The sequence below is a fragment of the Onychostoma macrolepis genome, chromosome 08 (genome assembly GCF_012432095.1).
Source record: "Onychostoma macrolepis isolate SWU-2019 chromosome 08, ASM1243209v1, whole genome shotgun sequence".
In the NCBI taxonomy this organism is placed as follows: Eukaryota; Metazoa; Chordata; class Actinopteri; order Cypriniformes; family Cyprinidae; genus Onychostoma; species Onychostoma macrolepis.
Window position 1 is genome coordinate 4,757,092 of NC_081162.1, and position 25,400 is coordinate 4,782,491.

Sequence of the window (25,400 nt, forward strand, 5' to 3'; positions counted from 1 at the left end):
GTCCTCACTGCAGAACACAAGATCCAGGGGTGTGGTTGGATCTAGATCCAACTCCTCCCACCTTACATTTACCTAAACCTACCTGTCTCCACCCCTGATCCCTAAACCCACCCATCCCCACCCCTAAACCTACCAATCTCCACTCCTGGATGTGGATCCAACCCCGCCCCTGGATCTTTTGTTCTGCAGTGAGGGGCTACTTAGAAAATGGGACATTTCCCATACTTCTATACCAAATTATATTTTTATGAACAAAACAAACAACTTCAGTGCATTTTTAATTTATCATTCTGACCAGGGTAAGGGACTTTAACTGACCAGAAGTCATTAAACATTATAACTATACGGTGCTTGACGATTTAAAAACCTTAGAGCAAACATTTTATCAATGCAATTGTAATTTGTTAATGTTTAACCAGAAACAGGTAAATAATAAATATTATTAAAATAATAATAATAATAATAATAATAACAACACACATTCTCTCTTTTTTAGCGTCAAAACTACATGTCCCAGAATGCAAACCACAGTGTGATGTCATTCACTGGCGTCCGCTGCGAGTGCGACAGCGCTGCATATTTGCAACAGCACAGACTGCCAATCAAAAGGTATTGTATGTTTTATCAGTTTAAGGTCTTTTGTTGTTATTTTAAAATGTATTTAAAATATTTTAAACCGGAATTAAGTATATATTTAGTAGTATTGATATATTTTAGGGGTTAGACAGCTTAGCAAATATCCCTTCAGCTAATGTCATCTGGCTTTTTGTTCATGTAACGTAACGTTACAGTTTGACACATCGTTGATGGTTCTGCATTTAAATCATTTGACCAAATCAAAAATATTTTAAAGGTCTTGTCATTATCGTAATCACTTGGTGCCACCCTATTGGCTGGTGCCCCAGGGCACTCGCCCAATCCCGTCTATGGATAATCCGGCCCTGATCACTGAGTTAAATTTAATTATATTTTAAATTTTAATTATGTATTATAAATGTATATAACCTCTGACACGGAGAAGAGTAAAATCTCCTCACATGACCGCTACAGAACATCTGAACATAACGAAACAAATGCACATTGACGGATCTTCTTCCGTCTGTTCTGCAAAATGTAAACAAATGTAGCCTTTATTTCTGCAAGCGTAAAGATTGTGAAAATTTCCATATTAATTGTGTCTAGGCAAGGCATTCCTCCTGGAACTAACGTGGGTTTGGCGGGTGTTTATTTCATACTCTGTCACAGCTTATTTAATGAATCAAATATACATTGTATTTAATGTGTAAGGTACATGTACAACAAACTGGTAATGTCATAGTGGTATCGTGTACTGTAAACGAATCTATACCTGTGGAACCGTCAGCACACGCGGTGTTCGTCTAATAAAGATCTTCATAGCTAGCAAACCATAACCTTTGCAGATGTTTTCAACTGACTGTTGATCCAGAGCCACGTCTTCAGCGCTCTTGATGTTACAACTCTGAGTGAGAACCGCTTCAGACGACTCAGCGCGTGCGGCAGGGAACTGAACGAATCATTCAAACTGATTCGCGAACCGATTCATTGGTCTGCCAACTGGTTTGATCAAGCCTTCGAATAGAATTGACTCAAAAGAATGAATCATTCGCGAACGGGCATCGCTCATTGCCCAGAAAAAAAAGTAAATGGCGCGCTTGGAATAAATTGAAGGATTTTTAACTTGTATGCATTAAGATAAAGTAACGAGAGGAGCGTCGCCCACAGTAACGAAGTAAAAGTACCGTTTTTTCACTAAAAATGTACTCGAGTAAGAGTAAAAGTACCCATTTTTAAATATACTCTAAAAGTATTAGTTACCCAAAAAATTTACTCAAGTAAATGTAACGAAGTAAATGTAACTCGTTACTACCCACCTCTGGGTTTGTGTTTGGATTATTGTACGGTTGGAAGATCCAAACATGGTCCATTATAAGATTTCTAACAGAGTCAGTCACTTATTGATTTTTTATCTGTTGGTATTTGATAGAATCAGTGATGCCGTGTGTCTAAACAAGATGTCCAGGACCTCCAGCAGAAATATAGGCCCACAACATCAAAAATACAGCAGTATATTTCATTGTACACATGGTTTCATCTGACCATAGAAGCCAGTCCCATTTGAAGTTCCAGTTGTGTCTGATAACTGAATATGCTGGAGTTTGTTTTTGGATGAGAGCATTTTCTTTTCTTGATTTTTTTTTTCTTTTCTTGAAATCCTCCCGAACAACATGTGGTGATGTAGGTGCTGTTTGATATATATTTTTTAAGGTTTTCTGACCCCGAGACTCCAGCTGTGGTTCTTGGAGAGTCTTTAGCCACTCAAACATTCCTTCTCACCGTGCATTAGGACGATATAGACACACTTCCTCTTCCAGGCACTTTCGTAACATTTTATGTTGATTGGAAATTCTTAATTATTGCTCTGATGGTGGAAATGGGAATTTTCACTGCTCTAGCTCTTTTCTTAAAGCCACTTCACTAATTTGTGAAGCTCAATTATCTTTTGCTGCACATCAGAAATATATTCTTTGGTTTTTCTCATTGTGATGGATGATTAAGGAATTTGGGCTTTGTTTTCTATTTATATTTCTGTGAAACAGGAAGCCATGGCTGGATAATTTCATGTTCATAATCACCCTGGGGTGCTCAAAATTGTAAATATGAATGGGAATATACTTCAGAGATATTTTACTCATAAGAATTTCTAGGGGTGCCAATAATTGTGTCCAACGTGTATTTGAGAAAAAACATTTATTTCATCATGATATTTCCCTCATTTTCAATTGTTTTAGTTAAATTAAAGGTTAGATTTTTGTGATTTGTTTTAAATAAAAGATCAAAAGGATTAATAATGCAGATTTATTTTCACAGCCTTCTTTGATCATATTTACCACCAACAATTCTGACCACGTGTGTACATGCATGTTTTTGTTGCATATATATCTGTTCTAGATTCAATGTAAACAATATGCTTTGGCAATACATTGTAACAACTGTCATGCCAATAAAGCACATATTGAATTGAATTGAATTGAGAGAGAGAGACTTTTTGACTTTTAAAACTTCTTTAATTTACACCATTTCTCAACACATTACAGAGCTAATACACAAAAAAAACCCAACAAAACATAAACAACAATTTTACCAATTAAAAACCATGTTTCCAATCTCACTCAATGTCACTAAAGCATCTCTCACACCCCACCTCATTTTGAAAAAAAGGTACATTATCAGTTTGTTTATAATATGCAAATTCAACAGAAACCCTAAATTCTACCAATGATTTAAAAAGAGACAAGTCAACATCTTGACCAGAGAGAGAGAGAGAGAGAGAGAGAGATTTGATTGTCATATATTGTTGTTTTTGTCTAATTCAGTTATTTCAGTTTTTATTCAAATAACCAATTTTATTTATTTTACTTTATATATGTAATCTAATATAAATGTGAAATATTTTATAAAAAATTATTGTATGAATTTTACACAGCTCTGTCTAAAGTATGATAAAGAAGTGCAAGAAAATGATGGTCCTCACTGCAGAACACAAGATCCAGGGGGTGTGGTTGGATCTAGATCCAACTCCTCCCACCTTACATTTACCTAAACCTACCTGTCTCCACCCCCTGATCCCTAAACCCACCCATCCCCACCCCTAAACCTACCAATCTCCACCCCTGGATGTGGATCCAACCCCGCCCCCTGGATCTTTTGTTCTGCAGTGAGGGGCTACTTAGAAAATGGGACATTTCCCATACTTCTATACCAAATTATATTTTTATGAACAAAACAAACAACTTCAGTGCATTTTTTTAATTTATCATTCTGACCAGGGTAAGGGACTTTAACTGACCAGAAGTCATTAAACATTATAACTATACGGTGCTTCGACGATTTAAAAACCTTAGAGCAAACATTTTATCAATGCAATTGTAATTTGTTAATGTTTAACCAGAAACAGGTAAATAATAAATATTATTAAAATAATAATAATAATAATAATAATAATAATAACAACACACATTCTCTCTTTTTTAGCGTCAAAACTACATGTCCCAGAATGCAAACCACAGTGTGATGTCATTCACTGGCGTCCGCTGCGAGTGCGACAGCGCTGCATATTTGCAACAGCACAGACTGCCAATCAAAAGGTATTGTATGTTTTATCAGTTTAAGGTCTTTTGTTGTTATTTTAAAATGTATTTAAAATATTTTAAACCGGAATTAAGTATATATTTAGTAGTATTGATATATTTTAGGGGTTAGACAGCTTAGCAAATATCCCTTCAGCTAATGTCATCTGGCTTTTTGTTCATGTAACGTAACGTTACAGTTTGACACATCGTTGATGGTTCTGCATTTAAATCATTTGACCAAATCAAAAATAATTAATATCCAATTATATATATAAGATACGCGCTCACCTGAAATTCTCCGGCGATTCGGCGTTGACCAGTGATTTGAGTAAAGCGAGGATGCAGTATTGTGATCATGAGTCAAACGTCCTGATCTGTTCAGTTAAACTAGCAGAACTACACCGGACTTTGTTTGATTGTCTGTGCCTGTGGTCTGTCATGCTTGACTGTAGATACCAAATTTGGACATTTTGGTGATCTGCGTTTAAAAACTAGCCAACTACCTACTTAGACAGCACTGTGAGGTACATATAATGCCCAAACATGCTGTCTACGTTGGTAACTAACTAGATTTTGAGACACAGATTGTGCTCAAACCATAAATTATTTAAAAATATGGTTTAGTAAAGCAAACTGGTGAAGTGGTGCTCTGTTTGAGGATCACAGTGCAGCTCCCAAAATACTAATTAAATGTAATTTAAAATCTTCACCAGTCTTTGTCTTTTGAATAATTTAAAATAAACTAGTCAACATTTGAAGTGGATCAAAACCTTTTATCAAAGTTGTCCTAAAACCTAAAACCAAAAGTTGTCTTAGGACACAACTTTGATGAACTTTTTTGATCCACTTCAAATGTTGCTATTGTATAATACAATTTAGTATGATTGCTGTATCTTTTATAAATGTGACCCTGGACCACAAGTCATAAGGGTCAATTTTTTAAAATCGAGATTTATACATTAGCTGAATAAATAAGCTTTCCATTGATGTGTGGTTTGATGCAAGCAAGTGTCATTTGGTCAGTATTTGTATTTGTCTTTTAGGTGTTGTGCTGAAAGGTGCTCCACGCATTCTGTTTATCATTATTTACAGGCCTCCAAAATACTCTCCAGCCTTTGTTGAAGAGTTCACAGAACTGTTATCAATGATTTCCTCAGAGTTTGAGTGTTTTACTGTTGCAGGGGATTTTAATATTCACATTGATAATGCAGAAATCAAAACTACAAAATAAATTATAACTGTTTTAAACACTTTTGACCTGATCCAGCATGTGCGTGGACCCACACACAATCGTGGACAAACTCTAGATTTACTCATCAGTAGAGGTCTAAACATTTCATCCATTGTTATTAAGGATGTAGCTCTATCTGATCACTTCTGTATTTTCTTTGATATATTGATCTCTGTTACCAATGAATCTAAATCTGTCTCTGTCAGAAAGAGATGCATTAACGAGAACACTAGTGCGCTATTTATGGAGGCTTTATCTTTAATGCCAAGCATTTCTGCAGACTCTGTGGATCTTCCACAGCTAGACAGACCTTCTTCTCAAACCTTATAAACAGTAACTTTAACAACTCTCGCACTCTTTTTGCTACTGTGGAGACCCCCAAGTCAGATTCCCAGTGAAATGCTCTCCGACAGTAAATGCAATGAGTTTGCTTCCTTCTTTTCTGAGAAGATCAATAATATCAGAAAGGAGATTGGCACATCCTCAAGTTATGCAGAGGTCACACAGATTCAACCGCAATTTCAAAAAGAAGTGACTATGTCTGTTTTTGAAGCAATTGATAGCAAAATTTTGGAAGAAATAGTACAGCACCTTAAATCGTCAACCTGCTATCTTGACACACTTCCCACATCTTTTTTCAAAAGTCTGCTGAACTGTTTAGAAGCAGATCTCTTAGAAGTGGTGAACGCTTCACTTCTTTCTGGGACTTTTCCAAACTCCCTGAAAACTGCAGTTGTTAAGCCCCTTCTGAAAAAGCGCAATCTTGATAACACAATGTTGAGCAACTATAGACCAATATCAAATCTTCCTTTCATAGGTAAGATTATTGAAAAGGTAGTTTTAATCAGCTGAACAACTACTTAAACTCAAATGGATACCTGGACAATTTTCAATCTGGCTTCCGAGCACATCACAGCACAGAGACAGCACTAAGATTTCATTAAGATAACAAATTAAGATAATAAATGATATTCCCTTTAATTCTGATTCTGGCAAAATATCAGTGCTGGTACTACTAGATCTTAGTGCTGTGTTTGACACTGTTGATCATAATGAGACTGGAAAACTGGGTCGGGCTTTCTGGGATGGTACTCAGAAGGGAGAGGTTATTATGTGAGTATAGGAGAGCATAAGTCTAAGTGGACGTTCATGACATGCGGAGTCCCACAAGGCTCAATTCTTGCACCGCTCTTGTTTAGCCTGTATATGCTCCCACTAAGTCAAATAATGAGAAGGAACTAAATTGCCTATCACAGCTATGCTGATGATACCCAGATTTACCTAGCCTTATCTCCAAATGACTACAGCCCCATTGACTCCCTCTGCCAATGCATTGATGAAATTAACAGTTGGATGTGCCAGAACTTTCTTCAGTTAAACAAGGAGAAAACTGAAGTCATTGCATTTGGAAACAAAGATGCATACCTTGACTCTTGGGGTCAAACAACTGAAAATCAGGTCAAAAATCTCGGGGTGATTCTGGAGACAGACTTTAGTTTTAATAGTCATGTCAAAGCAGTAACTAAATCAGCATACTAGCATCTCAAAAACATTGCAAGAATTAGATGTTTTGTTTCCAGTCATGAGTTGGGGAAACTTGTTCATGCCTTTATCACCAGCAGGGTGGATTATTGTAATGGTCTCCTTCCAAAGAAGACCATTAGACAGCTGCAGCTCATCCAGAACGCTGCTGCCAGGATTCTGACTAGAACCAGAAAATCTGAGCATATCACACCAGTCCTCAGGTCCTTACACTGGCTTCCAGTTACATTTAGGATTGATTTTAAAGTACTTTTACTCGTTTATAAATCACTCAATGGCCTAGGACCTAAATACATTCCAGATATGCTCACCAAATATAAACCTAACAGACCACTCAGATCATTAGGATCGAGTCAGTTAGAAATACCAAGGGTTTACACAAAACAAGGGGAATCCGCTTTTAGCTATAAAAAGCCCGCAATTGGAACCAGCTTCCAGAAGAGATCAGATGTGCGAAAACATTAGCCACATTTAAATCCAAACTCAAAACTCATCTGTTTAGCTGTGCATTTGTTGAATGAGCACTGTGCTACGTCTGAACTGATTGCACTGTATTTTATGTATAATAATTTTCTATTCTTAACTGTTTTAAATTCATTTTAAATCAATTTTTATATCATTTAGTTTTTATTGTTGTGATTTATTATTATTTTTAATGACTATTTTACTTCCTTTTATGTAAAGCACTTTGAATTACCACTGTGTATGAAATATGCTATATAAATAAACTTGCCTTGCCTTGCCTTGTTAGGATCGGACAATATTTGGTTGAGATACAAGTATTTGAAAATGTGAAATCTGAGGGTGCAACAAAAAATCTAAATACTGAGAAAATCGCCTTTAAAGTTGTGCAAATGAAGTTCTTAGCAATGCATATTACTAATCAGAAATGAAGTTTTGATATATTTACGGAAGGAAATTTATAAAATATCTTCATGGAACATGATCTTTACTTAATATACTAATGATTTTTGGCATAAAAGAAACATTAATAAATTTTGACCCATACAATGTATTGTTGTCTATTGCTACAAATATACCCGTGCTACTTTTTGTGGTCCAGGGTCACATATTTTAATAAATACAGGTCAGAATAAGAATTTATTTATTTATTTATTTATAAATTTGGACATAAATTATATCTGTTACGCTGGTTGACGATGGAACATTATTTCACCTATATTTTGACATTTTATTTTCACATGTTATTTGAAACCTTAAAGTAGACCCTTTACTTACATTTAATATGCCTATATGTATCTAAAAATTTAATCTGATGCAGACTCCCAAATGGGACGTCCCGTCTTTGACCCATATATATTTTGTGTTCACAGCTGCCTCAATGGTGATGAAGTCATCAGTAGAGGAGGAGGAGGGGGGTTGGGGTCTTGGGATCCCAGAAAAGATGAGAAACAACGCAAACTGGGTGGACGTCACAAAGGAATTCAAAGGAGCCTGTAAAGGTGTGTGTGTGTGTGTATGTATTTCATGTTTTTGGCTTATTATGAGAGAATTATTCTTGGCTGAACTCTGCAGCAGATGTCACTGTCATCAGAGAACACATGATCTCAGAATAGCCATTTTCCACAAAGCCCTGAGAAAAATATGCCATGTTTATGTGACATTTGCATTAATATTCAAACCAGATTTTTCCAAAACAAGCAAAAAAGTCCATGTATTGCATAACTCGCAGTTATTTATAGAGGTAAAAAGTGATTTCTAAACAGTATGCAAACTTTGTATCACATCACAGCCAGTGTTTTTGATCAATGAATTATGATATTGCGTCTTGTATGTTCATTGCTCTGGAGAAATGTTGAGGATTCATTCTCTAAAAGTGCAATGAGGCATGGTTGCAGGAATATCTTTTCCTGATGTTCTCAGTTTTGCCATTTATGGTCACTAAGAGATCTAAAATTAACTTCCTTTCACATACAAGCTTGACCCCATCATGAATCGACTCCAGCACTGCACCATACGTCACCTGAACACATTTGAGTTATTGTGAACATGTTTTTTGGACCGTTCTGATGTCATCAGTGATGTTTTATCAGATAAATCTGTCTTGTACAGTCTAGTAGAGAATAATGTACAGAAATTGAATTTGCTGAATAAATGTTTCTTTTTGCAGAACTCAAACTTGGCGAGTTGCTACATGACAAATTGTAAGCGTATTTTACTTATTTGAGTTACACATGCAACTTTTACATGCAATTCAACGTTTGGTGCGTGGGTTCAGCGTACGTAATGCTCGTGTTCCTGTAGGTTCGGTCTGTTCGAGGCGATGTCAGCCATTGAGATGATGGATCCGAAGATGGATGCTGGGATGATTGGAAACCAAGTCAACCGTAAAGTCCTCAACTTTGAACAGGCTGTTAAGGTAAGACCTGGTTTCACATAATCCTTACTCCTGATATTTTATTTTGTCTTGTAAAGTGAGGTAATAGTAATAATTTAACCTGAATATAGCGAGTTTAAGTATGAATATAAACTGTATACTGTACTGAAAGTGACTTTTTGTCTCTCTTTATCTGTCTCCGTTTCATTTTTTTTCTGTCCCATTGCTTATTCCCTCTGCCTCTCGATCTTTTTAAAGGATGAGGCCATACGAGTGAAGGATCTGAGTATTCCTGAGCTCATTGGGATCATGGACACATGTTTCTGCTGTCTGGTCAGTATAATGTCACCAACATATTTATATATAGATATATATAAACAAAATAATAATAAAAGTGCCTGTAATGGTAATAAATAATAGTAATAACAATATGCATTAAAGCTGAAAGCAGTGTTAAAAGCGCCCTCGCACCCGGAGATCACCTCAAGATGTTCGTAATTTAACATCACAAAAGGCTTTAGATTGCACTGACCAAATTTGGTGCTGATCTGATTAAATCTCTAGGAGGAGTTTGTTAAAATACAACGCCTGCAAATGGCAAAAACAGCACAAAATTTGCTGAGAAAATTCAAAATAACTCACTTTCTGTTGTGATTCAGATTTTGCTCCAAGATACTTTTTTTGTAGGTATTGGTGTGTTATGTGTCTCCTGAATTCCGTGCATGTATGTGAAACGTAGCTTTAGGGGTACTTCGATGAATTTGTATAGGTGGCGCTATTGTGCCATTTTGCCACACCTAATTCTGAAACCTGTGTCAGACGTACATGTTTGCCACAGCTGCAAAGTTTCATGAGTTTTCAAGCATCTTTAGGAATTCACAGGAATAAATTACATTTTAAAAGATATTCAAATAGACAACAGTTCTTTTAAATTGTAATAATATATGGGTTTTTTTGTTGATCAAATAAATGCAGCATTGGTGAGTATAAGAGAGTAAAAAATCTTTACCGACAGCCATTTAAAAAAAAAAATCTTACAGACACCAAACTTTTTATTAGTATAGTAGTATATTAAACAAAGCAGTGTCTGGTTGAGTGTTCAGAGCTCGCTGACTGTATTGAATATCAGTGTCTATGCTGTATTGAATATTGTCTCACTGTTGTCTCAGATCACATGGCTGGAGGGGCATTCTCTGGCTCAGACTGTGTTTACGTGTCTCTATGTTCATAATCCGGATCTGATTCAAGACCCTGCTCTCAAAGCCTTCGCTCTGGGCATCCTCAAGATCTGCGACATCGCCCGCGAGAAAGTCAACAAAGCTGCTGTGTTTGAGGAGGCAAGACACATTTTTTATTCGTCGCACTGTTGTCCCAGAAGTGTTGTTTTATGAAGTTGTGACAGTGTCTGGTGTGATTATTGATGACATAATGTATATTTAAATGAACAATGACCCACTGGAAGACCCACAAAAAAATCCATTTCATAATATATTTCCTTCAGCGTTCATTTTTTCTGTTTGTTTATTCAGTGAATATGGATTTATGTTTTCCAATCACAGGAAGATTTTCAGGCCATGACGTATGGTTTTAAAATGGCAAACAATGTAACAGATCTGAGAGTGACAGGTGAGTGTAAAGATTGTGATTTATATTTTGCTTAAAATTAAGGCTAACATTTTTGTATTTTCTTTTATATTTGGTATATATTGTTTATTATCATGAGTTAAGTGTCTTTTCTCACTAGTACTCAATGAAAAAAAATCATTATTCAACAAGGATGCATTAAATTGATCAAAAGTGGCAGAAATTTTATTAGTTGAAATTAGTATAAATGTTTCTTGAGCATCAAATCAGTATATTAGAATAATTTCTGAAGGATCATGTGACACTGAAGTCTGGCGTAATGATGCTGAGAATTCAACTTAATAAATTACGTTTAAAATATATTACCAGCATAAACTTTTGAATGTTACTTTTGAAAAAGTGAAACATCTGGGCTAATTACTAAAAAAGCGAAACATGTTTTTATATGATTTCAATTTCTTTTCATTTTACCATTTCAAATTGTAATTTCTGTAGGAATGCTAAAAGATGTTGAGGATGAACTTCAGAGGAAAGTGAAGGTATCTCTAGACTTTTCATGAGTCTTCCCATATTTTCCAATTTTTCTCTTCTTAAATATGTGTCTCTTCCTTTTTCTTACAGAGTACACGCAGTCGACAGGGTGAACAACGAGATCCTGAGGTTGAACTGGATGTAAGATATAAGATAATATATAAACATTTCCCCAAAATACTAGACCTCAGATAAAGAGAGAGATGGATGGTTTGGCTGAAATTGATGTGTATTATCAGCTAGACAATAGCAGTGTACAGAGAATTCAGAGATTTTCTTTCTCTTTTGTCCTCAGCATCAGCAGTGCTTGGCTCTGTTCAGTCGTGTCAAGTTCACTCGCCTGCTGCTCAGTGCTCTCATCTCCTTCACTAAAAAAGAGGTATGACATTATTAAATTCACTCAAGCATATTGCTTCAGAAAATGATTCATCAGTTCATTTCCTGATCTGTGATTGGTTGATTTGACATTTCAGACGAGTGCTGTCAGTGAAGCACAGAAGCTGATGACTCAGGCTGCTGACCTACTGCCAGCGATTCACTCCACCATACAGTACGGTATACAGTCACAGAACGACACAACCAAAGGAGGTAACAGTCTGAAACATTGTTAATCAATATAACACTCACAATAAACTTTATACTTTTAAACTTTGTCAGCTAGAATTTATCACAATAATTTTTTCTTTAAATTAAAAATGCAATTAATTTTTTTTTTTTTTAATTTAACTTAATATTTACATTTTTTTTTTTATTTAATAGCTTTCATTTTATGCTTAATTACATAAAAAAGTAAATAACATTTTTTGTTAAATAAACTTAAAATTATTCATTTCATTTTTAATTTAATATTTGTTATTTATTTTAATGAAATAAATTATTTAATTAAATTTTAATATAATTAAAAAATATATATTTTTTATTTAACCTCATATATTTCATTGTATTTCTAATTATTTTTAATATTCTTCATTTTATTTTTTATTAAATTGAATTACTTTAGGGCCAGTTTTACTAAACAGGGCAAATTAGTGCGAGAGCGCAATTCTAAAACAGCGCTGATGGGTGTGGAAAATTATGCGGGTGATTTACTAACAATGCACAAATTAAAGAACACAGACGCAACATCTCATTTACATATCGAACAACGCAATATACCAAGCGCAGTGCAAATTAGTGTAGTCGCAAATTAAGAATAAAGAAATAAAGACCACGCGCTCTCTGTTCTCTGCGGTGCCTCCTCCTAGCAACAATAATTGCAGCCATTTCAAGCGCAAAATAGTTTAAGACATGCTTTTTAGGCGTTAAATAAAGGCGCAAAAACAGTAATTTGACGAGCGCAAGCGTTAGTAACCTTCGTTGCGTGATTCATTTGAATACTCTCCTCCCATAACTTTTGCGTCTGAAAGGAAACTCCTAAAATGCATATTCAAAAGGTCAGGCGCAAAATAACTGTCCACTCCTTTTCAGCGCTAATTCGTCACTCGCGTCTTTAGTAAAACCTGACAGTACTATTTTAACGCCAAAAGACGGTTTGCGCTGACACAAGCTGTTAGTAAAACTGACCCTTAATGTTTAATTTAATTTAATTATTTATTTTGTCAGAGAAAATGCTTCTTGGACTTATGAAATTCCACAAAACTTAACACCATGGTTTTTGCAGATCACCCAATCATGATGGGTTTCGAGCCGCTGGTTAACCAGCGCCTCCTCCCACCCACTTTCCCACGATATGCCAAGATCATCAAGAGAGAAGAGATGGTCAACTACTTCAGCAAACTCATTGAGCGTATTAAAACTGTCTGTGAGGTTATCAACATAACCAACCTGCACAGTATCTTGGTAAATACCTCTCAGTATAAACACATGCTTTCTAGGGTTGTTATAAAGATAAATGTACCTAATGCTGCTGGATGTGTTTCAGGATTTCTTCTGTGAATTCAGTGAACAGTCTCCATGTGTGCTGTCCAGGTCTCTGTTGCAGGTGAGACCATCTTCATATGACATTATAAATCTCTTCTGTGGTCAGAAAATGTATTTTTAATGCTTTATCATCAACGAATAACATATTCAACACAACTATATCACAAATAAAACCGGTTTTGGATATATTATGTTACACATTGATCAGGAAATGTAGGATATGATGGTTGGTCTTGCCGTGTAGATAGTCTTTATGCTCACCTGAATGCTGTCTGTTTGTGTGATGCAGACCACGTTTCTGATTGACAATAAGAAGGTGTTTGGGACTCATCTGATGCAGGATATGATTAAAGATGCACTTCGTTATTTTGTCAGTCCACCTGTCCTTTCACCAAAGTGAGTGATTATTTATATACATTGTATTATTTGCTTATTAATTAATAGTTTTTTGATTAATAAATGACAAATCTTATTAAAGAGGTTGCGTAATTGTATTTTTCATTTAAATTTTATAATGTTTCCTAAAGTGTACTTATAATATTAGTAGGATTTTTATGTTTAAAAAAACTACGAAAATTATTATTTAGAAATAAAGAGCCTTCTGATTTAAACACTCTACTTAAAGGGCTGTGTTTTCTTTAAGACTTCAACGTAAACGGCCACTGCTATGATTGGGTAACATCGTTGCATATTAAATAAACATTTTATACACATCACAGCTGCTGAGATTAAGTAATGTTATTTTTAGTCCAGTGGACCTGTTTTATTTTTTTCTTCTGCCTGTCCTTATCGACTTACTAAATACTCAACTCATGACGCCTTTAAGATCACATTATATTCCCATCTTGTTTTAACACAGTTTTATTTGTTCACAGATGTAGTTTGAACAATAACCACCAGGCTAAAGACTACATTGACTCGTTTGTCACACACTGCACACGGGTTTGTGATTCATTTTGTTGAACATATTATTATGACAGGTGAAATTGTTTTTTTTTTTTTTTTTATTTGATGTGATGAAATAAGAGTGTTATTATGTGTCACAGCCGTTCTGCAGCCTAATCCAGATCCACGGACACAACCGAGCACGCCAGAGAGACAAACTGGGTCACATACTGGAGGAGTTCGCCACCCTTCAGGATGAGGTGCGTAGATGGTTTTTATTTGGTTAAAATCAACGTGCAAAGTCAACAAATCGGCCCTGTTTACTTTCTTGATAAGTTCCACTGGTCTAATTCCTCTCGATTCATCTGTGTTTGTTATTACAAAGACCTTGAAGGGAAATTCTGTCATTTACTGACGAAAGACTTTTGTTGTTCCAAACTCATGTTCAAAACACAAATTAAGATATTTTTATCCATCCTTTGAAAGTCCTCTCAATTTTTAAGCTTCAAAAAGTGCATAGACATTGTAAAAGTAATTCATATCAATCCAGCGGTTTAATCCAAGTCTTCTGAAGAGACACGTTCACTTTACTTCGACAAGCTTTATCTCTTTGAAACAACTTTTCTGTCACATTACAGTTAAATGTGTTGCGATTGGCGATTCATGTTGTCTTATGTCACTGCAGTGTTCGCCTTGTAACCTGTTGTCTAAAAGTCTGTATGCTGCTATATGTCCTCACAATATTTTAGCCAATAGAATCTTAGTAAAAATATCCAAACAGGGAAAGAATGCGCCACCTTCACTGAACTAGTTAGTGTTTAGAGTTTGAAAAAAAACTTCATGAACTCGGATATGAGGGACATGTTACTTCAGTTCAACATGCAAGTCAGTCTCATTTAAAACAAGAAAAATTTCAATGTGTCCACATACAAATTAAAAGACCATGTTGAATGAATGATTCAATGACTCCCTTATAAGATACGAAGATTGCTGCATCTACTGCTGTAACAATGTGACCTGTCACTTAACAAATCAGTAAACAAATATTTAATCTTCAAAAGATTCAAGTCAGCAAGAAGAATCAAAAGTCCCACCAACAATAAATGCTACAACGTGGGTTTAACAGCCACACTGACACAAGCTTACTGTTAGGGGCTGTTCACACACAACAGGTTTTTCCATTCCAATACCTTACTTTATTGGAAAGCGTGTGTTTGACTGTCACGCTCACGTCTTTTGCAGCGTCTCGCGCACGAACATTGTGTTTTTAAGACACAAGCATTGCAAGCTTTAAGTAGTAAGTTGGCATGGTAATGGTTTTATTTGACGGTAAGATGATGGTTATTTTAAAACCACCGTTTTAGACGCGTTCTGTCAGTGAAGCACAGAAGCTGATGACTCAGGCTGCTGACCTACTGCCAGCGATTCACTCCACCATACAGTACGGTATACAGTCACAGAACGACACAACCAAAGGAGGTAACAGTCTGAAACATTGTTAATCAATATAACACTCACAATAAACTTTATACTTTTAAACTTTGTCAGCTAGAATTTATCACAATAATTTTTCTTTAAATTAAAAATGCAATTAATTTTTTTTTTTAATTTAACTTAATATTTACAATTTTTTTTTATTTAATAGCTTTCATTTTATGCTTAATTACATAAAAAGTAAATAACATTTTTGTTAAATAAACTTAAAATTATTCATTTCATTTTTAATTTAATATTTGTTATTTATTTTAATGAAATAAATTATTTAATTAAATTTTAATATAATTAAAAAATATATATTTTTTTATTTAACCTCATATATTTCATTGTATTTCTAATTATTTTTAATATTCTTCATTTTATTTTTTATTAAATTGAATTACTTTAGGGCCAGTTTTACTAAACAGGGCAAATTAGTGCGAGAGCGCAATTCTAAAACAGCGCTGATGGGTGTGGAAAATTATGCGGGTGATTTACTAACAATGCACAAATTAAAGAACACAGACGCAACATCTCATTTACATATCGAACAACGCAATATACCAAGCGCAGTGCAAATTAGTGTAGTCGCAAATTAAGAATAAAGAAATAAAGACCACGCGCTCTCTGTTCTCTGCGGTGCCTCCTCCTAGCAACAATAATTGCAGCCATTTCAAGCGCAAAATAGTTTAAGACATGCTTTTTTTTAGGCGTTAAATAAAGGCGCAAAAAACAGTAATTTGACGAGCGCAAACGTTAGTAACCTTCGTTGCGTGATTCATTTGAATACTCTCCTCCCATAACTTTTGCGTCTGAAAGGGAAACTCCTAAAAATGCATATTCAAAAAGGTCAGGCGCAAAAATAACTGTCCACTCCTTTTCAGCGCTAATTCGTCACTGCGCGTCTTTAGTAAAACCTGACAGTACTATTTTAACGCCAAAAGACGGTTTGCGCTGACACAAGCTGTTAGTAAAACTGACCCTTAATGTTTAATTTAATTTAATTATTTATTTTGTCAGAGAAAATGCTTCTTGGACTTATGAAATTCCACAAAACTTAACACCATGGTTTTTGCAGATCACCCAATCATGATGGGTTTCGAGCCGCTGGTTAACCAGCGCCTCCTCCCACCCACTTTCCCACGATATGCCAAGATCATCAAGAGAGAAGAGATGGTCAACTACTTCAGCAAACTCATTGAGCGTATTAAAACTGTCTGTGAGGTTATCAACATAACCAACCTGCACAGTATCTTGGTAAATACCTCTCAGTATAAACACATGCTTTCTAGGGTTGTTATAAAGATAAATGTACCTAATGCTGCTGGATGTGTTTCAGGATTTCTTCTGTGAATTCAGTGAACAGTCTCCATGTGTGCTGTCCAGGTCTCTGTTGCAGGTGAGACCATCTTCATATGACATTATAAATCTCTTCTGTGGTCAGAAAATGTATTTTTAATGCTTTATCATCAACGAATAACATATTCAACACAACTATATCACAAATAAAACCGGTTTTGGATATATTATGTTACACATTGATCAGGAAATGTAGGATATGATGGTTGGTCTTGCCGTGTAGATAGTCTTTATGCTCACCTGAATGCTGTCTGTTTGTGTGATGCAGACCACGTTTCTGATTGACAATAAGAAGGTGTTTGGGACTCATCTGATGCAGGATATGATTAAAGATGCACTTCGTTATTTTGTCAGTCCACCTGTCCTTTCACCAAAGTGAGTGATTATTTATATACATTGTATTATTTGCTTATTAATTAATAGTTTTTTGATTAATAAATGACAAATCTTATTAAAGAGGTTGCGTAATTGTATTTTTCATTTAAATTTTATAATGTTTCCTAAAGTGTACTTATAATATTAGTAGGATTTTTATGTTTAAAAAAAAACTACGAAAATTATTATTTAGAAATAAAAGAGCCTTCTGATTTAAACACTCTACTTAAAGGGCTGTGTTTTCTTTAAGACTTCAACGTAAACGGCCACTGCTATGATTGGGTAACATCGTTGCATATTAAATAAACATTTTATACACATCACAGCTGCTGAGATTAAGTAATGTTATTTTTAGTCCAGTGGACCTGTTTTATTTTTTTCTTCTGCCTGTCCTTATCGACTTACTAAATACTCAACTCATGACGCCTTTAAGATCACATTATATTCCCATCTTGTTTTAACACAGTTTTATTTGTTCACAGATGTAGTTTGAACAATAACCACCAGGCTAAAGACTACATTGACTCGTTTGTCACACACTGCACACGGGTTTGTGATTCATTTTGTTGAACATATTATTATGACAGGTGAAATTGTTTTTTTTTTTTTTTTTATTTGATGTGATGAAATAAGAGTGTTATTATGTGTCACAGCCGTTCTGCAGCCTAATCCAGATCCACGGACACAACCGAGCACGCCAGAGAGACAAACTGGGTCACATACTGGAGGAGTTCGCCACCCTTCAGGATGAGGTGCGTAGATGGTTTTTATTTGGTTAAAATCAACGTGCAAAGTCAACAAATCGGCCCTGTTTACTTTCTTGATAAGTTCCACTGGTCTAATTCCTCTCGATTCATCTGTGTTTGTTATTACAAAGACCTTGAAGGGAAATTCTGTCATTTACTGACGAAAGACTTTTGTTGTTCCAAACTCATGTTCAAAACACAAATTAAGATATTTTTATCCATCCTTTGAAAGTCCTCTCAATTTTTAAGCTTCAAAAAGTGCATAGACATTGTAAAAGTAATTCATATCAATCCAGCGGTTTAATCCAAGTCTTCTGAAGAGACACGTTCACTTTACTTCGACAAGCTTTATCTCTTTGAAACAACTTTTCTGTCACATTACAGTTAAATGTGTTGCGATTGGCGATTCATGTTGTCTTATGTCACTGCAGTGTTCGCCTTGTAACCTGTTGTCTAAAAGTCTGTATGCTGCTATATGTCCTCACAATATTTTAGCCAATAGAATCTTAGTAAAAATATCCAAACAGGGAAAGAATGCGCCACCTTCACTGAACTAGTTAGTGTTTAGAGTTTGAAAAAAAACTTCATGAACTCGGATATGAGGGACATGTTACTTCAGTTCAACATGCAAGTCAGTCTCATTTAAAACAAGAAAAATTTCAATGTGTCCACATACAAATTAAAAGACCATGTTGAATGAATGATTCAATGACTCCCTTATAAGATACGAAGATTGCTGCATCTACTGCTGTAACAATGTGACCTGTCACTTAACAAATCAGTAAACAAATATTTAATCTTCAAAAGATTCAAGTCAGCAAGAAGAATCAAAAGTCCCACCAACAATAAATGCTACAACGTAGGTTTAACAGCCACACTGACACAAGCTTACTGTTAGGGGCTGTTCACACACAACAGGTTTTTCCATTCCAATACCTTACTTTATTGGAAACGTGTGTTTGACTGTCACGCTCACGTCTTTTGCAGCGTCTCGCGCACGAACATTGTGTTTTTAAGACACAAGCATTGCAAGCTTTAAGTAGTAAGTTGGCATGGTAATGGTTTTATTTGACGGTAAGATGATGGTTATTTTAAAACCACCGTTTTTAGACGCGTTCTGTGTGAACTGCCCCTTAGCTGTTATAGTTTGTATTAGAAAAGTATGTTTTTTTTTTTCTCCCCTCTGTACACCATAAGAAGTGATCGCTTTAGAATACACTGGATTAAACTCCTTTTAAAGGGTTAGTTCACCCAAAAATGAAAATTCTGTCATTAATTACTCACCCTCATGTCTTCCCAAACCCATGGCAAGACCTTCGTTCATGTTTGGAACACAAATTAAGATATTTTTGATGAAATCTGAGAGTTCTCTGACCCTCCGTAGACAGCAATGCAACTGCAATGTCCCCAGTTCCAGAAACGTAGCAAGGACATCAGTAAAATAGTTCTTGTGACATCAATGGTTCAACCATAATTTTACGAATCTACGAGAATACTTTTTGTGCGCAAAGAAAACAATAATAACATAATTTATTCAATAATTCTTCTCCCAGAGTTACCGTCTTCCGCCATTTTGGAGAGTACCACAGAACGTAATCAACATAATCAGCATTTTTTATGTTCAGTGAAAGCGCGCGCATGCTGAATGTAAACAACGCTCATTACATTGCCATGATGTGAGTAGTAAGGCGTCATTGAGCGTGTTGGTTGTTGTTTAGGCTGAGAAGGTGGACGCTGCTCTTCACGGCTTGCTGATGAAGCTGGAGCCTCAGAGGCAGCATTTAGCCTGTCTGGGCACCTGGATCCTCTATCACAACCTGCGCATCATGATCCAGTACCTGCTCAGCGGCTTTGAGCTGGAGCTCTACAGCATGCACGAGTATTATTACATCTACTGGTATGGCACGCATGGTTTTACTGCTATAAACGGAACGCAGTGCACAGGCATAAAATAACACAGACTAAGAATGCTCAGTATACCCCCTGAATTCCGGAAATATTGGGACATCTTTTAAATTTGAATAAAATGAAAACTAAAAGACTTTCAAATCACATGAGCCAATATTTTATTCATAATAGAACATAGAGAACATAACAAATGTTTAAACTGAGAAATTTTACACTTTTATCCACTAAATGAGCTCATTTCAAATTTGACGCCTGCTACAGTTCTCAAAAAAATTGGCACGGGGGCAACAAAGGGCTGAAAACGCCATAAAATTTGAAAAAAATTGGCTGAGAGAACATCTAGCAACTAATTAAGTTAATTGACATCAGGTCTGTAGCTATAAAAGGGATGTCTTTGAGAGGCAGAGTCTCTCAGAAGTAAAGATGGGCAGAGGCTCTCCAATCTGTGAAAGAGTGCGTAAAAAGATTGTGGAATACTTTAAAAACAATGTTCCTCAATGTCAAATTGCAAAGGCTTTGCAAATCTCGTCATCTACAGTGCATAACATCATCAAAAGATTCAGAGAAACTGGAGAAATCTCTGTGCGTAAGGGACAAGACTCAAGACCTTTGTTGGATGCCCGTGGTCTTCGGGCCCTCAGACGACACTGCATCACTCATCAGCATGATTCTGTCATTAACATTACTAAATGGGCCCAGGAATACTTCCAGAAACCACTGTCGGTAAACACAATCCATCTGTGCCATCTGCAGATGCCAACTAAAAATCTATCATGCTAAAAGGAAGCCATATGTGAACATGGTCCAGAAGCGCCGTCGTGTCCTGTGGGCCAAGGCTTTAAAATGGACTGTTTCAAAGTGGAAAAGTGTTCTCTGGTCAGATGAGTTCAAATTTAACAAATCACGGACACCATGTCCTCCGGGCTAAAGAGGAGGGAAACCTTCCAGCGTGTTATCAGCGTTCAGTTCAAAAGCCAGCATCTCTGATGGTATGGGGGTGCATAATTGCATACGGTATGGGCAGCTTGCATGTTTTGGAAGGCACTATGAATGCTAAAAGGTATATAAAGGTTCTAGAGCAACATATGCTCCCCTCCAGACGACGTGTCTTTTAGCAGGACAATGCAAAACCACATATTGCAGCTATTACAAATGCGTGGCTTTGTAGTAGAAGAGTCTGTGTGCTGAATTGGCCTGCCTGCAGTCCAGATCTTTCACCTATTGAGAACATTTGGCGTATCATTAAACGAAAAATATGTAAAAGACGACCACGAACTCTTCAGCAGCTGGAAACCTATATCAGGCAAGAATGGGACCAAATTCCAACACCAAAACTCCAGAAACTCATAACCTCGATGCCCAGACGTCTTCAAACTGTTTTAAAAAGAAGAGTAGATGCTACACCATGATAAACATGCCCCTGTCCCAACTATTTTGAGACCTGTAGCAGGCATCAAATTTGAAATGAGCTTATTTTGTGCATAAAATTGTAAAATTTCTCAGTTTAAATATTTATCTATGTTCTGTTGTGAATACAATATTGGCTCATGTGATTTGAAATTCTTTGTTTTCATTTTATTCAAATTTAAAAAATCTCTGAAAGATACCCTAAATTAAGTCCAAAGTGCACATTAATGTGGGAATTAGAATTACACATATAAATAAGTTAGCAAATTGCAGCATTGTTGATGAGGCTCTCCGTGTATGTACAGGTATCTGTCGGAGTTTCTGTATGCATGGCTCATGTCCACATTGAGTCGAGCGGACAGCTCTCAGATGGCTGAGGAGAGAATCCTGGAGGAACAGCTGAAAGTACGAAGCAGCAAGAAGAGCAAGAAGAAGAAGAAAGGTTTTGACAGCCCGACAATCATTCAGCAATTTCAGTTTTCTCTATAGGATTGTGATGTCTCAGTCTGACTCATTGTGTTTTCATTGACTTATCAGCTCGTCCTCTGAGTAAAGAGATCACCATGAGCCAAGCTTATCAGAACATGTGTGCCGGCATGTACAAGGTAACACCTCCAGATACACACACACACATACAAATCTGTTAACATGGCATTTGCAACTTTTGTAATATGACATGTTTCAGAGTGACAGAGAATATTAAGCTGTAAATAACAGACATAAATCATAATCATCAGGATTTGACTGGTGGGTCAGTGATAAGAGTGCTCATCACAAAGAAGGAAAAATCTCATTTAAAATGTGCGTAGTTCCTAAAGTATTTTTTGTATTCATGTTAGTTTCATATTGTTTTGAGAAACTTTTATAAAAGATTTTTTAAATGTTGATGAAAAGATGTCTCTGAAAATGTGTAACCATCAAATATATATATACATTTTTTTACTTAAATCTTGAAGACATATGCATGTACAACTTTTTATTTTTTTAAATAATGTTTTTTTTTTTTTTCAGTTATTAATCATTATTTATTTAAAAATATCAAAGTTTTTGGGGAGTTGCACCACCTGACATTTTGTTTATCACATTTTTTTTGTTTATCACATGTTTATTTATTTTTGTGCAATTAAGTTATTGTATGTCTTTTGAATTTTTTTTTTTTTTTTTTGAATAAACAAATAGGTGTGGACAAAAAAAGTGTCATGCCTTTGACTCTGGTACTGACTCTTCTGTCTTTCTTTCTGCAGACTATGATAGCATTGGATATGGACAGAAAGGTGCGCAAACCTCAGTTTGAGCTGGACAGCGAGCAAGTTCGCTATGAGCATCGATTTGCCCCTTTCAACAGCGTCGTCACACCGCCACCAGTGCACTACATCCAGTTTAAGGTACTACTGCTTTTAGATGATGTTTACTGCAACTATTCTATCCCAAGATTACAGTAAACAGTGTGTGTTTGTATGTGTGGATGTAGGAAATGTCAGATCTGAAGAAGTACAATCCTCCTCCTCGCTCAGCGGATCTCTATATGGCAGCCAGTAAACATTTCCAGCAGGCCAAACTTATACTTGAAAACGTCACCAGCCCTGATGCAGAGGTACAAACTCTCCTTATACTGCAATTTGAAACTTTCCAATCTTATGGGATGGATGGATATGATCCCACAGAAATCATTCTAATATGCTGATTTGATGAGAAACAGATCTTATTATTATCCATGTTGAAAACAGTTGTGCTGCTTAATACTGAGACGCTGATTCTTGTTGTAGGTGAACCGCATCCTTAAAGTGGCCAAACCCAATATTGTTGTAATGAAGCTGCTTGCTGGAGGACATAAGAAGGAGACCAAGGTATAATATATGAATAGGAATTTTCTGTTTTCAGTACAGCTTGAGCATTATGGACTGTCTCTGTTACCTGCTCACTAGAGCAGAAATAGACTTATTACAAACTGTCAAAATGATGTCCAGTGGTAACAAACAACTTGTCACAGATGCTGTTTATAGAGCTTAACTTAGTTACGTCTAAAAAAAACAAAAAAACATTTCGCATATAGATGTTATGTGATATTGTGAAGTTCATTGATCCCTTGCCTTTTTTCTTTGTAGGCCCTTCCTGAATTTGACTTCTCTGCACACAAATACTTCCCCATTGTCAAGATCATTTGAGTCCGACCATGTTTCCAGGATGAACTCGTCTCAATAACATGAACTGTCATCACAGTCGCTGAATAAGTTAACAGCCATAAGTGTAATTGTACAGTTAAACACACGGATGCACTCACAATGGTTTGATTTGAACAGTTCACAAATCGTGTTCTTTTGTTTGGTTGTTAATATTGTATTAAATAAAAAAGCCCTTTCTGATATATTTTGTTTCCAGTGGCTTCAAAATGAACCCTTACTCCACTCATCAGGTCCAGGTTTGACAAAGTGTATCCAGCATGTTTAATTGTGCCGATATCCTGCTGTGCAAAAATGTTACATTGAATCTCCCCACCAGGAATACTGGATCCAGTCTCTTACCTGATCCCATCAGGAGGCATTCATTTTGTGTGGTATCGAAAACTGTCAGAAGAGTTTTGTCTGATATCCAAAAGAAAGTCTTCTGTCAGCCTGAGGGGTTTACAGAGGAGGCTGTGAAACAGCAGAAAGCAGGAGATGAAGTGATGATAAAAATGAGCATATTTATTGAATAATCTTTGAATTGAATAATTCAAAGCTCAGACTTCATCTGAACTTCATCCCTACTTTGTCAACACAAATCCAATAAGTGTTATTAGACCAAACCAAAAGCAATGGACAAAATTTACTGCTTCACGACATTGTCGTGTGACATTAAAAACCTTGAAATGGAGACATTCAAGACAAATATCTCTTGAAACCACACAAACATAAGATTAAGCAACAATAACAAGCATTGCAAGAGCAATGAACAAAAGTAATATAAAAATATAAATATGACATAAATGATCAATTATATAAATGATTACATTATTCTAAATGAATAAAAAATAGATTTAGATTTAGATTTAGTCATTTTGCAGACGCTTTTATCCAAAGCGACTTACAATTGGGGACTTACAATTGACATACAAATATTAGGAAACAACACAGATGTCACTCACTCTCTTGAAGCTGCTATTAAGAGCCTTTGAATTCTTTCAAGTGACAGCTTTCTGAGCAGAACTCAACCTGATGTTTTTGTTTTACTGAGTCAATAACAAATTAACAAAACTATATAGTATATGTACAACCCCAATTCCAGAGAAGTTGGGATGTTTTGTAAAAATGCAATAAAATCAAGAATCTGTGATTTGTTCATTCTCTTTAACTTTTATTTAATTGACAAAAGTACAAAGAAAAGATTTCCAAAGTTTTCACTGACCAACGTAAATGTATTTTGTAAATATGAACACATTTTGATGTTGATGGCTGCAACACAAAAAGTTGGGACAGAGGCACGTTTGCAATGCTTCATTGTTTGGAAATTAACGATACTAATTGTTAAAGTTTTGCAAGCAACATTTTTGTCCAGTCTCTCTTGAAACAAGGCTTCAGATGCTCAGCAGTCTGTGATTGTGATTCTCCTTTTCATTTTCAATAGGAGACAGCTCTGAACTGCAGGCAGGCCAGTCTAGCACATTCACTCTATGAAACCATGCTGTTGAAGCACATGCAGAATGAGAGCTGGCATTTTCTTGAACTAATAACCATGGACTTCCCATGAAAGACATCATCTTGATGGCAGTATATTTCTCTGTACAACTCTCTGTACAATATATGCCTCCATGTCAATGGTACCTTCACACATATGCAAGTCACCCATGCCGTTTTCACTGATGCACTCCTATACCATGACAGATGTTTGCTTTTGGATCTGTCACTGATGAAAGTCTGGATGGTCCCTTTGGTCTTTTGGACTGAGAACTCGAAATCCATTTTTCCCAG

The 25,400-nt window shown here is 35.8% G+C and overlaps 1 protein-coding gene across 1 annotated transcript; it reads left to right on the plus strand.

The window, feature by feature from the left end:
* Positions 1-4,040: 4,040 nt before the first annotated feature.
* Positions 4,041-23,818, plus strand: naa35 (N-alpha-acetyltransferase 35, NatC auxiliary subunit). Its single transcript, XM_058784507.1, has 23 exons — positions 4,041-4,166; positions 8,259-8,387; positions 9,056-9,089; positions 9,190-9,304; positions 9,521-9,595; positions 10,432-10,599; positions 10,822-10,888; positions 11,342-11,385; positions 11,468-11,518; positions 11,673-11,756; positions 11,851-11,965; positions 13,038-13,216; positions 13,299-13,358; positions 13,587-13,693; positions 14,173-14,239; positions 14,344-14,442; positions 19,857-20,035; positions 21,759-21,895; positions 21,991-22,058; positions 22,698-22,838; positions 22,925-23,047; positions 23,220-23,300; positions 23,559-23,818. The coding sequence occupies exons 2-23, from the start codon at positions 8,267-8,269 to the stop codon at positions 23,616-23,618; spliced, it is 2,175 nt and encodes a 724-aa protein (XP_058640490.1). The 5' UTR covers positions 4,041-4,166; positions 8,259-8,266; the 3' UTR covers positions 23,619-23,818.
* Positions 23,819-25,400: the final 1,582 nt, after the last annotated feature.

Coding starts and splice junctions, on each gene's coding strand:
- naa35 (XM_058784507.1), top strand. CDS start 8,267: ATGGTGATGAAGTCATCAGTAGAGGAGGAGGAGGGGGGTTGGGGTCTT. Junction 8,388..9,055: donor ATTCAAAGGAGCCTGTAAAG/GTGTGTGTGTGT, acceptor TTCTTTTTGCAG/AACTCAAACTTGGCGAGTTG. Junction 22,059..22,697: donor TGTGTGCCGGCATGTACAAG/GTAACACCTCCA, acceptor TTCTTTCTGCAG/ACTATGATAGCATTGGATAT.